We start from the raw sequence: 13,373 nt of genomic DNA, 5'->3' as shown, positions 1-13,373 counted from the left end.
CACTCTGCACTCCAGCAGTGGTGGTCACTGACAGCACTGTACAACATTGTCGTTCACAACGCTGTCACTGCAGCAATACTTCTATCTACTTCAACAAGAGCAGTCAATGACAATGTTGACAGTGGTGTGAAGTTCCAGCGGCAAGAACAGCTTATCCGCTGGGGTGTCGGACCCCGGCAATCTCAGCGATAGCCTATGATGGAGGCTGGAAAACCTCTTTAATACGTTTAACGGATTAATTTTTTCAGTTTTTCTGACAGAACAGAATAATGGAAAAGTCAAACCATACGTGAACCAGCCTAAACCCGTAAAATGTTGTCAAAAATAATGTATGAAATAAACATATTACCAACCTGTCCCTTCTCGAACTGTCTCGGTCACTGCGAGAGCCGCGATCAGAATCTCTGCTGGAAGGAGATGGAGACGGAGACTCCCAATGGGAGCGTTGGGAACCTGAATACCCACTGTCATCTTCCTCCCACCCTGAGCGAGAAGGTGTAGAGGAGTCTAGAAAGAGAACAGAAATTGTGTGTCACTCGCAATAAGGGCTCATGCCCACGAACCTAAGGGCTCTGTGTCTGTATTGTGGACCATAAAAGGCAGGTCCACAAAATACGGGTACTGGCTGTGTGCACACTGCTTCGAATGCAGACCCATTGACTTGAATGGGTCCAGTGATGCGCAAGGTAAGGCCAAAGACAGGACTTGTCCTACCTTTTGCGGAGTGAAGGTATGGATCAGAAGCCCACGGAAACGCTATGAAGATGAGACATTTCCTACCTTTTGCCCTACCTTGCGGATCCTGGACCCATTCAAGTCATGGGTCCACATCCGCAGCACAGAACGCCAGTAATCGTTCATTGCAAACTGGTATTTGTGGTCCGCAGCACAGGCACAGAGCCCTTATGTTCATAGGGAATGTAGCTGTACTGATACTTCACTACAACTTGTGTGATGTTTGGAGCAGTAATGCAGCACTGAGCAGTGTATGGTAATGTACAGTAATTTGCTTCCCATTTCAAATGAATTACAGTGATTGTCTCAGCGATACGGTGCCAAACAAGGTCAATGCAGCAGCACATGGAGTACCTATGGCTCCATAGTATGAAGTCACAGGGATTCTGTATAGCCTCCGTCCACAAAGCTCTGTAGTCTGCATTATGCCAAAGGGCTCATCATGCACATGACCGTACCGGCTCAGTGCCCGTATTGCAGACAGTAATCGGCGGGTCCGCAATATACAGGCAATGGCCACTGACTTGAATGAGTCCACAATCGGCAAGGACAACAGAAGATAGTTGAAGTCCTATCTTTTGCATAATGAAGGAATGACTGAAGTCCAAGGAAGCACCACGATGCATTTACATGTTCTATCTTTGCCCGCATCTTACGGATCGTGGACCCATTCAAGCTAATGGGTCCGCATCCATAAATGGGGTGGCACACGGTCGGTGCCTGTGCATTGTGGATTGCTATTTACAGTCTGTAGCATGGGCTAGGTGCTCTTACACTTAAGCCCTAAACCACACAGAAATGGAGGGATTGGGAAGTGGGTACATTTATCACACTTTACCTCTGGGTTTGTGTCGTGGACTGTCAGGCTCACTGCGCCGTGAGCTTCGCTCTGACCCACCATCACGCTCTGATCTATCCCGCTCAGACCTGCTGCTCTTGCGGCTACGATCATCTGATAAGTGGTAAAAACATTGTGGGGAATTTATTATTTGCAGTGTTTTTTGTGTCAGTTTTAAGTCTCTGGTTTGTGCGTGTGCGCCTAATTTATGAAATGGCGCACAGTAATAATGAATTGAGTTTAAAGGGGTTATCCCATAAATAAATGTTAAAAATTCAACATATATATGAACTAGTACACAAAAACCTCTTTCTAACAAAGCTAGAACCAGCCCTGTACCTCACATGGATCCAGAGATCTCCCTATTCATTGTTCTGCTAGATTTAGGTTAAGCTGTCAGGTTAGGGATGTGTCCTTTCTGCTGCAGCTGGTCTCAGTTTAAAAGGGTTCTACAGTTGGTTTTAACTGATGATCTTTCCTCTGGATAGATCATCTGATCGGCGGGGGTCCGACATCCGGGGCCCCCTGCCGACCAGCTGTTTGAGAAGGCAGCGGTGCTCCAGCAGCGCTGCGGCCTTCTCACTGTTTACCGCAGGGCCAGTGACGTCACGACTAGTGTCAACTGGCCTGGGCGGGACTAAGCTCTGTTCACTTGAATGGAGCTTAGCCCCGCCCAGGCCAGTTGATACTAGTCGTGACGTCACTGGGCCAGCAGTAAACAGTAAGTAGGCCGGCAGGGTCCCCCAGATGTCGGACCCCCGCCGATCAGATGCTGATGATCTATCCATAGGACAGATCATCAGTTAAAACAAACTGTAGAACCCCTTTAAGGATGGAAATGAGCATTTGTTTCCATTTCAGAAAGCAGGACAGAGAAATTACAAAGTGCAAACAGCAGGTGGCGCTATACAGAGCTTTCAGTGAATAACTGAATACTATAATACATTTTTAATTACACGCAATTAAAAAAAAAGTCTTCAGATCCAGGTGCTGGTTTGAAAACTGTAGAATATTTTTCATGGGACAACCCCTTTAAGTGTAATGTGGTTTAGGCACTGTCAGTTAAAAAGTAGGCCAGGGCTTTCCTGGCATGGAGATGTGACTTTTTAGAAGAAGTAGCACAAAGAAAATGTGCAAGGAAATAGGTTTAATCACGATACTTGCTCTAAAATGAAGACCACTTTGAAAAGTGAGGAGATCTGGTATTGGTGGGTTGCGGGATTCTGCTCAAATAAAGACATGAGCTTAAACATGTGACTATTTGCAGCCCAAAAAAAGAGATACTATGAGCGATAAATGAATCCATAAGGGCCAAAAATGCACCATATTTGGCATATTTAAAAAAAAAAAAAAAAAAAGGTCTAGGTGCAAAACCACATTAGTAAAGTTCCCTCAATATTTTGGGTAGAGTCACCTCATTAATGGGTTGCATTGATTTGGATGTTTCAGATTACCCCTGTCTCGGCTGCTGCGTTCCTTTCGTCGTCGGTCATCCTTTGAAGATGCATATACCCCGTGCTCCCTTCTCTCCCGCTCTCTCTGGCGGTTTCTTGCCAAGAACTCCTCATTTACTCCACCAGTATAAGACGGGGTCTCCACACGAGCTGTTCTGTAATGTCTAAAAACAGCAATAATAAATTGTTAAAAGTTGTTCTATATCACATAACATAGAATAGACGCTGCTCCAAGCAATGCTGGACTACAGTAGAGGCCCATATCTTACCTGTCCCCATGACTTCCCCGGCTAATCCTGTCCCCAGACCCCTCAGAAGATTTCTCTTTATCCTCCCAGTCTCTAGAGCCAACTTTAGTCTTTTTGTCCCCTTCCTGACGCTCCTTTTCTTCTCTCTCTTTCCTTTTTTGTGCCGCCAACAGGTCCAACCCCAGTAGTGATGAGCGAGGAGCCGGTGCTTTAAACACATGCTGCTCAGCGCTTAAGTTCTTCTTCTTCACCACCAAACCTCCTTCTTGGGCAGAGGGGTCGCTGCCCTCCAGTCTGTGAAGAGATGCATCATCCTCCATGTTTCTCTTGGCACAGCGTCTTCTTCAGAAATCATAAAAGTGCCAGCGTACAGGGAATTTATGTTCAGTGGTTTCTGGAAGGAGACGTTAAAAATCAGCATTTGTTCATTTACAAATATATTAATGCTACAGTTAACATGTCCATCATATTCTCCATTCCCAATGGTGAGGTGCTGGATACGTTGCCGGAGGGTGTTCCAACCCCTATGTCAATTGCCCCAGGTTCAGCTCATTCCCATGCAGAAGAACAAGGGGATATTCACACTGTGTGGTCAAAATCATGGTTTATTTCTGGGTGGACATACCTTGAAGACAACTTATGCAATAAAAAGGTCTGTCAGCCGTTCATTGACAGCGTGTGGTCAAACTGAACACATTAGAGGCGATTTGAAAGCATTGATTATCGCTAAACGCTAAGAAAGGCCTCACACACACGACCATATTTTCCATCCGTGTGCCATCTGCTTTATTTTTGCCGATGGTGCATGGGCCTATTCATTTCTATGGATCTACAAATCAGCACAGCACGCGGATGTCACCAGCATCTGTCCGCATCCGCTGCTCCTTTCTGCAGCCCCACAAAAAGAAAATAGTACATGTCTTAGGCTATTCTTGACCGTTTTGCGGACAAGAATAGGCATTTCTATCATAGGGCGGGACGTTCTGAACTCACGTGGCTGGTATCAGTGTTTTGCAGACCTCAAAACACGGTACAGGCCTTCTTAGACAGAAGTTGGTTGATGGTTGAACAGCAGCTGTACGACAAATATCTGGTAAATCTTCGCTTCACAGACACGGCCATACACGCTTTAGTCCATATTAGCCTCTGCAGTTGGTCAAACCGCCCAAAAAAATTCAATACAACCAGGCGATGGACGAAAGATTGTTCAGCAGACCATCAGACGAAAATGTTGAACACAGCTGCCTTCTTTTTAGATGATAATAGCGTGTCCTCAGTCGGCTAAAGTTATAGTTTGTTGTTAATTTTCAAGTGATGAACAGTCTCTCAGTTTTGATCAACTCAACTTTAAGCCAAAGGTGCATTCACAGGACATGTTCTATCCTTTTTGCTGGGCTACAGATGAGGACAGCAAAGAAAATTGTGGATCGGATGTGGACCAAAAATACGGTTGTATGAATGGGGCCTAATGTGTATGGTCACCTTTGGGGCTGTGGGAAACACTGTCCTTGTGTTGTCAGCCTCTCCCGGGCCGACTGCTGCTCCCCTGACCCAAAATGACTGCACCATAGTGTTTTATGATACAGTCTCGTCATACCTGATCTGAAGTCTACTGTAATGTACTCACATCATCCTCATGTAACCATAGTACAATAGACCCCCGACCACATATGAACTGACTGTAATAAAACACTGATGTGGTCAGTTAGGGTCACAGGAGCCCTGGTGGGTCTGGGAGATGCAGCCGACACACAGACCGTCTTTACCAGGCCAATTATTGACATGTGAATCAGCCCCGATACATCTCCTCCCTTCTGGATCCGCTTCTGGCTTTGGCTGAAAAACCTGCAAGCAAATCTATCTCAAAACCACCGACAAAAAAATTCAGTGTGAACCTACCCTTAGGGTGCAGCAACATCTATGCTGTGCTGCGGTTTGGATGCAGCAAAAAAAAACAAAAAAAAAAACTGTATGCTGTTTTTTAACAACATACCTGCGTTTGTGGAGCGTATTTTTCGAGCAAAGGTAAAACACAGCAGACTTAAAATAATGTAACTTAATTATGTAATCATAGGGGTGGTCTCATCTCGCCGTTACTAAGGCGAGATGAGAGACAGTTCCGACCTCTTTTAGTAGCTCCCATTGCGGTGCATAAGCGCTACGGAAACGGCGTAGCACAGCAAGTACTGCCATTTCTCAGTTAGGGAATCAGGATAGCTTGCTGTGCTACGTGGCTTCCATACCTCATGCACCGCAATGGGAGCTACTGAAAAAGTGAGAGCCTGAGCACTCTGCTGTTTCCCAGCCGGCTGGTGGTTGGGACTCTGTCTCTTCTTGTCTCGTAATGGTGAGATGAGACCACCCCTTTAATGTAATAAAGTTTTGCTGTGTATTATTTTATTTTTTATCTTTGCTGGAATGAAACAGTCCTTTCTGACCAGGAGTCTGCTGAACTTTAGTCATGGCATTGTGCAACAACGGTTCTGCAGACTTACGGCCAGGAAGGAATTCAGAATAAATTAAATTGTTACGATACTGATAATCCACCCCAGATAAGCGGTGTCCAGAACAGGGACCACAGCTCCCGCACGGACAGTGCAGTGAAGGGTGCTGCCAGCATTATTGGAGTAACTGTCCAATATAATAAAGGCAAATGAGCCTGTTCTGGGAACCAGTTCTCCTTTAGGCTACTTTCACACAACCGGGGTGTTTTGCAGACCTGCAAAATTACGGACACTGGCCCATGTGCGTTCCGCAATTTGCACACCGCACATGTTGCTGCTATCCTAGAAAATCCGCAATTGCAGACAATTTTTTGTGGGGCCGCAGATCGGCTGTGTGTTTTCACTTTGCAGGAAGAAAACGCAGCAGAAATGTAGGTATGTAGTTGCAAAAACTGCATGCATTTATATATTTTTTTGCCGCACCAAAAATGCAGCAAAGCCATGACATAACAGTTTTTGTCCTGCTCAAAACCGGCACCCATGCCGGAAAGCGGCCCGATGTGGCTCAGCGATAGAGCTGGAACGCAGTGGCGGGATTCAGATAAGTATGATTACCAGCCTGGAAGAAAATGACCCCGAGAGTGAATAACCCCTTTAGGACAGGTGATGCAATGCTAGTCTATCGGCCTGCAGGTTTTATTGTACATGCAAGTCTAAGGTCAGTTTCAGACAAGTCACGCTCTGTGTGGGAGCTGTATTTCCCATTATGGACACTGCTCACTCATCTGTGGTGGATTTGCAGCATCGTGATGATTTATGAGGTTGTGAATTCCTTCCGGACCGTGAGCCTGCACAATCGTTATCACATAATGGCGTGACTACAGACTCGTGATCAGGAATTATTTCCCATCATCATAAATCATCATGATGCTGCAGATCCACCACAGACGAGCAGTGTCCATAAAGGGAAATACAGCTCCTACAAGGAGTGCGTTTCACGGAGTGAACATGCTCATCTCAAAATGGCTTAAGGGTACGACCACATGTGATGCAGATTTTCAGCTGCAGACTTGCTTAAAGAGGACCTTTCACCGATTAGGACACTGTGAACTAAGAATATAGACATGGAGCGGCGCCCGGGGATCTCACTGCACTTATTATCATCCCTGGGTGGCGATCCGTTCTCCCGGTATGCCCTCCGGTATCTCCGGTCACTAAGTTATAGTAGGCGGAGATTTCAGTCACTAAGTTATGGTAGGCGGAGTCTGCCCTTGTTCTGCTCTGGCGCTGGCCAATTGCAGCGCAGAGCTCACAGCCTGGGAGGTTATTTTCTCCCAGGCTGTGAGCTCTGCAATGCGATTGGCCAGCGCTACAGAAGAACAAGGGCAGACTCCGCCTACCACGACTTTGTGACCGTAGATACCGGAGGGCATAGCGGGAGAACGGAGCGGCGCCCAGGCATAATAGTAAGTGCAGTGAGGTCCCCGGCGGCCGCTCTACATGTCTGTATTCTTAGTTCACAGTGTAATAATCGGTGAAAGGTCCTCTTTAAGGAATATCTGCAGCGTTTCACAACAACAGCAAAGTGCATAAGATTAAAGAAGAAGACCACAGCAGAAATTAAAGGGGTCCTCTCCCTTCTGGAAAATGGTATTGATCATGTAGAGAAAGTTAATACAAGGCACTTACTAATGTATTGTGATTGTCCATATTGCCTCCTTTGCTGGCTAGATTAATTTTTCTATCACATTATACACTTCTCATTTCCATGGTTAAGACCACCCTGCAATCCAGCACTGGTGGTCATGTTTGCACAGTATAAGAAAGGCTGGCGCTTTTGACTGTATTGTACAAGTGCTGCCACCACTGCTGGTCCCCGAGGGTGTGTTGTAAGGGTATTTTACATACATAATTGTACTGATTGGTTCTGTCCCCTTCAATATTCTGTGTAATAATATTCCTTGTAATGTAGAGAGTTGATGGGAACATACAAAAACCCCACAACTGCCATTGTGCCGAGAAATTCCTGAGTGCTTATCTTAAAGACATGCGTGCTGCTCACCGGACATCTTTGGGAGGAGGGCTGAAAGGGTGTAAACTTGGCAGCACACAGATGGATAACTGGCACTCCACGGAGGAACTTCATCCAGATAGGATGCTGTAATACTATGTATTTCTTGTAACACCCTGGGGTGTTGCCCATGTGCTACAAAATGGCGACTTGGAGTCCACCCCCCATAATGTATGTGTAGGCCAGTGATGATTATTTACTTTTTTCTACTCTGTATGCGATTTGTCTGTTTAAGGCTACTTTCACACCTGCGTTTAGGTGCGGATCCGTCTGGTATCTGCAGAGACGGATCCGCACCTATAATGCAAACGCTTGTATCCGTTCAGAACGGATCCGTTTGCATTACCATGAACATTTTTTTTTTTGTTCATGATAATGCAAACGGATCTGTTTTGACTTACATTGAAAGTCAATGGGAGGCGGGTCCGTTTTCAATTACACCATATTGTGTCAGTAAAAACGGATCCGTCCACATTTACTTACATTGTAAGTCAGGACGGATCCGTATGGCTCAGTTTCGTCAGACGGATATCAAAACGTATCAAAGCAGCGTTTTGGTGTCCACCTCCAGAGCGGAATGGAGGCTGAACAGAGGCAAACTGAGGCATTCTGAACGGATCCGTATCCATTCAGAATGCATTAGGGCTGAACTGATCCGTTTTGGGCCACTTGTGAGAGCCTTGAAACGGATCTCAGAGGCGGACCTACAAACGCCAGTGTGAAAGTAGCCTTACCTTATATTTAATCAAACTTCCCAAATATATTTATTCTCTTAGCCTGCATGAGCTTATTCATTAACAAATCGTTGAATTCATGTTTTGAAAACAGCTGGATTGCAGGGTAGTTGTAACCATGGAAACAGGCAGTGAATAACATAATGGAAAAATTCTGTTTTCTGTTCTTCTGATGGATCGAAACTGTAATATTAAATCAACCTTAACGCAGCTAAAAATGTCCACTTTTCAAAATTTCCAAAAATAGGGGTGAGGAAACTTTCAAGTTAGGCGTACAAGGTTTGGGTTATCTAAGAATTCCGTTATGGTCCGTGGTAGCGGAATCCATAACGGAATTCTTAGATAACCCAAACCTTGTACGCCCAATTTGAAAACACAAGTTCCCTCAACACTAGTCACAAACTGTTGTGCAAAAATGGCGTGCACCAAAATTTTTGACTTTTCCTCAATTCTCTCTATTCAAATTAGATTGAGTATTGATTATTACAAAAGGTAAACATAGCACAGTCAGATATCCAGAGTTGCATTCGATTTCTGCAAATTCCAAAGTCCATCTGCGTGACCAAAACGTCCACTTGGAGAGGACGACATTTAGAGTATAACTGGACTGAAAAAACTGCATGAGCGCGCAGTACAGAGATCAGACTGAACACCTTCAGATCATATTTAACATGGGAACAACGTGTCAGCGAGGGCGTCCCTTTGCAAATCGAAATGTAAGGTGGCCCAAAGAAAGTGTAGAGCAGTAAAACAAAGAAATCAATAGCACGCCGTAAAGACAATGCAAAAGGATAGATATATAGGAAGGAAGACCGGGTTTAAGGTAATAAAGTTTCAGGTTTAGGCCGTATTTATATGACCATGGTGCCGCTGTGCCCATGCTGCAAACTGCGGGCAATGACTGCGTGAACTCTGCATCGCTGTAGGGACTCATGTACTTTACTGGGTCCGTGATCCAGAAAATGCGGCGAAAGGTTAGGTCATGTCATATGTTTTGATCAGAGGCACGGATTTGGTAGAAACACAATAGGGTTTCTGTGTGTTTGTGTGTTTCCGGGTCAGTGATGCAAAAGACAGGATAAATCCTATCTTTCGCCGCATCTTGCAAAATGCGGACCCCATTGAAGTCAATGGGTCTGCACCACAGTGTGGAATTCACATGACCAGTGCCCTTGTTTTGGGGACCCACAGTTTGCAGTCCGCAAAATGGGCACGGCAGCACCACAGTGGTGTGAAGGCAGCCTAAGGGCTCTTTCACATAAGCGGATGCCGTGCTGGTAATCCACTGCATGAAAGAGAGCCAAGCCCCGTTCCGGACAGCAGAGGCCCGGAGCATTAACATGATTGATGATGCTCCGTGCCTCTCTGTGATCTCACTGTTATTTTGTAGTAAAAAGATCACAGAGAGGCACGGAGCATCAATCATGTTAATGCTCCGTGTCTCTGCTGTACGGAACGGGGCTTGGCTCTCTTTAACGCAGCGGATTACCCGCACGGCATGCGCTCGTGTGAAAGAGCCCTAAGGCCAATCACTTATTTCGGTATTGTGACCATGGTAACCATAGTTAGAGGAATTTCTCATGGTTACGCTCAGTCCAGGAAGTAAGCTCCTCCTGCCTATAGAATTGGTCTACATCTGCCATGATGCGTTGGACGGTTTGTATGTATTCAGCCAATTCAAGGGTATCCATATATTAGCAGCAAGTATGAGATATGTATTTTTGACTGTGTTTCCCCTTTAAAGGGGTTGTTTGGAATTTTTATATTGATGGCCATTTCTCAATGTTCCCCTTTTAAGGGGGTTTTCAGGGATTTTGATATAAAGGGGTTCTCCGGGAATTAAGAAAATAAAAATACTTCAATATTACTTTATTATAAATATATTCCCAAATACCTGTCATTAGTTATAATGCCTCAATTTGTCTGGGGAGCAATCAGTAGGAGAAATAAAATGGCAGCCATCCTATTAGTACATACAAAACCTGTCCTAATCACACAGGAGGACAAGTTACTTCACAACACGGAGCTAAAGTGCTGCCTCATCCTCCTCTCCTATTATAATCCTGAATACAGATGAGAAGATCTTCAGCTGAATCTCTGTAGGAATGGAGATCATGAGGAGACATTAAGTACAGAGAGGAGGATGGGGGGGAATGAGCGGCAGCACTTGGATGCATTCCCCATTACCACTCTCGGTTCTGTCCATCCTCTATGTACTTCATGTCTCCTCATGATCTCCATTCCTACAGAGATTCAGTTGAAGATCCTATCTGCATTCACGATAATAGAAGAGGAGGATGAGGCAGCTCTTTAGCTCAGTGTTGTGAAGTAACTTGTCCTCGTGTGTGATAAGGACAGGTTTTGTGTGGACTAATTGGACAGAGGCCATTTTATTTCTCCTAATGATTGCTCCCCAGAAAAAAAATGAGGCATTATAACTAGTGAAAGGTATTTGGGAATATATTTATTATAAATTAATATTTAAGTATTTTCATTTTCCTAATTCCCGGAGAACCCCTTTAATATCAGAAAGTCTGACAATCCCTTTAAAAGGGGAAACACAAAGTGATTTTCCGTTACTTTATAGATACACGTATTAACAAACCCCTTTGGCACTGTGCAGAGATTTCTGTTGCATTCTGAGTAAAGCTCCTTTCAGTAATAAAAATCAAGGACAATCCCTTCAAGAAAGTCTTATGTTGGATTTGACGCAGATTTCACCCCATGCGTTATAAACAAGGAAAATCTACAACCAAAAGGTGGCTGTGTAGCAGTACAGACAAAGAAGAGAATGGGGTCGGAGCACAACTGCCAAGTTGCCGCGACCGTAAAATAAATTTTTAAAAAGTTAATAAAAATCAAGACTGCTGCGAGTTGCGCTGCAACCCCATTCAGTTCAATGGCAAGACGGCCATGCAGCTCCATCCAAAACCTCATGCTCTTTCTCCCTGTTGTAATACAAGATGGATTTTCCACCTGGGAATCTGGATGGACAATCCACGGCGTATCCGTAACATGTGGACGCAGCCTTTGTGCGACCGACGCTGCTGTAACATACAAGAGGTCAAATGAAGGCGGTCAGAACGTGGCGCCCGTCACCTCACAGTGGGAAGACACATCAAACTGACAAACAAAATAGATGACATTAAAGGGGTTGTCCGGGTTCAGAGCGAAGCCCGGACATGTCCTTATTTTCACCCAGGCAGCCCCCCTGATGTTGGCATCGGAGCATCTCATGCTCCGATCCGCTCCCTTGCCCTGCGCTAGATTGCGCAGGGGACGGGCTCTTTTGTTTACAATAACACTGCCGGAAGGAAGCTTCCGCCCGGCAGTGTGTTTGGTGACATCACCGGCTCTGATTAGCGGGCTTTAGCGCTGCCCTAGCCGTTTTACTGGCTAGGGCAGCTCTAAAGCCCGCCAATCAGTGCCGGTGATGTCACCGGTCTTTCTGGTAGCCCCATGGAGAGCCTGGTACATCACCGGATGTCCAAAAAAATGCCTTTTCCCTGCGTGATTTAGCGCAGGGCAAAGGAGAGCATCGGGCATGAACTGCTCCGATGCTCAAGTCAGGGGGGCCGCCGGGGTGAATATGGGGGTATGTCCGGGTTCAGCTCTGAATCTGGACAACGCCTTTACAGAGGTCCTCTACCTTCAGCAAATAGCATTTCTCATTTAGAGGAAGCTAATACAAGACACTTACTAATGTATTGTTATTCTCCATATTGCTTCCTTTGCTGGCTGGATTCATTTTTCCATCACATTATACACTACTCGCTTCCATGGTTATGACCACCCTGCAATCCATCAGTGGTGGTCGTGCTTGCACACTATAGGAAAAAGTACCGGCCTTTCTGGAGCACACGTAGGTTGGTGCTTTTTCCTGTAGTGTGCAAGCGCTGACACCGCTGTTGGATCGCAGGGTGGTCATAACCATGGAAACGTGCAGTGTATAATGTGATGGAAAAATGAATCCAGCCAGCAAAGGAGGACGCAATATGGAGAATTAGAACACATTAGGAAGTGCCTTGCCCCTACATAATAAATGCTATTTGCTGAAGCGAGAGGACCCCTTTAAGGTTTGTTTTTCTGACGTTCCCAACAACAACTAAGGAGCTGTTATTATGGCCCCAACCGCCTCCTCTACATTGTGTACTGGACTCATATAACTTCATAAGCCGCTGAATAGGACGGGATCCATGACAGGCCGGCGGCATACAGGGCACTGTAACACACACAGGACACCGCAGACCGCCTCAGGACTTCCCCAGAGTTTCCTCACCACACACACCTCGACACTACACCGTATAGCCGGCCGCACACCGTGTCCTCACCTGTCACACGCAGCCAGCTTCTCCTTCACACACGTAAACGAAAACCCGGCAATCCCTTCCACCTACATTACCTCAGACCGTGGGCGCCGCCATCATCCCAGAATTCCTTTCGGTACTTTCAACATACTTTATTAAACAGACTGAAAATGCGCTACTCACTTCCGGTTTCAGCGGAAGGGGCGGCCATCTTTCTATACCCGGGTCGTGTGGTTTACTAAAGAGGCTTTGAGCGGCCATGTTGGTACACCCTTTATTATATAATAAGGTGGAGGATTAGCAGGGATGACCGTAGTCCCATATTTAGGGTTGTAGGCTGCACAATGCTTAGTTTAGCAGTACAGTTTTTAAAATTTGCTTCACTGGAGAATAAGTACAACTCTCAAGGAAAACGTATTAAGGGGGTCATGTAAAAATGTGAACTGCCTCTGATTTATGTGGTGAGGGGGTCATGGATTTTAATGAACCCCAGGAACCTAAAATAAACCGTATGTAAAGACTGGCAGGGGGGTTTAGCAGTA

General features: G+C 45.6%; 1 protein-coding gene across 1 annotated transcript in view; it reads right to left on the bottom strand.

Moving 5' to 3' along the window:
- The window catches only part of DHX38 (DEAH-box helicase 38), a 53,684-nt gene extending 40,708 nt beyond the window's left edge, over positions 1 to 12,976 (bottom strand). Inside the window, 5 exon segments of the mRNA XM_044270987.1 lie at positions 354 to 507; positions 1,574 to 1,687; positions 3,028 to 3,191; positions 3,297 to 3,669; positions 12,856 to 12,976. Coding sequence (XP_044126922.1) covers positions 354 to 507; positions 1,574 to 1,687; positions 3,028 to 3,191; positions 3,297 to 3,595 — 731 coding nt within the window. The 5' untranslated portion in view covers positions 3,596 to 3,669; positions 12,856 to 12,976.
- Between the last annotated feature and the right edge of the window lie 397 nt (positions 12,977 to 13,373).

This window comes from Bufo gargarizans, chromosome 10, assembly GCF_014858855.1.
Source record: "Bufo gargarizans isolate SCDJY-AF-19 chromosome 10, ASM1485885v1, whole genome shotgun sequence".
Taxonomy (NCBI): Eukaryota; Metazoa; Chordata; class Amphibia; order Anura; family Bufonidae; genus Bufo; species Bufo gargarizans.
The sequence above is the reverse complement of the archived record's forward strand: the minus strand, read 5'-3'. Positions and strand labels throughout refer to the sequence as shown.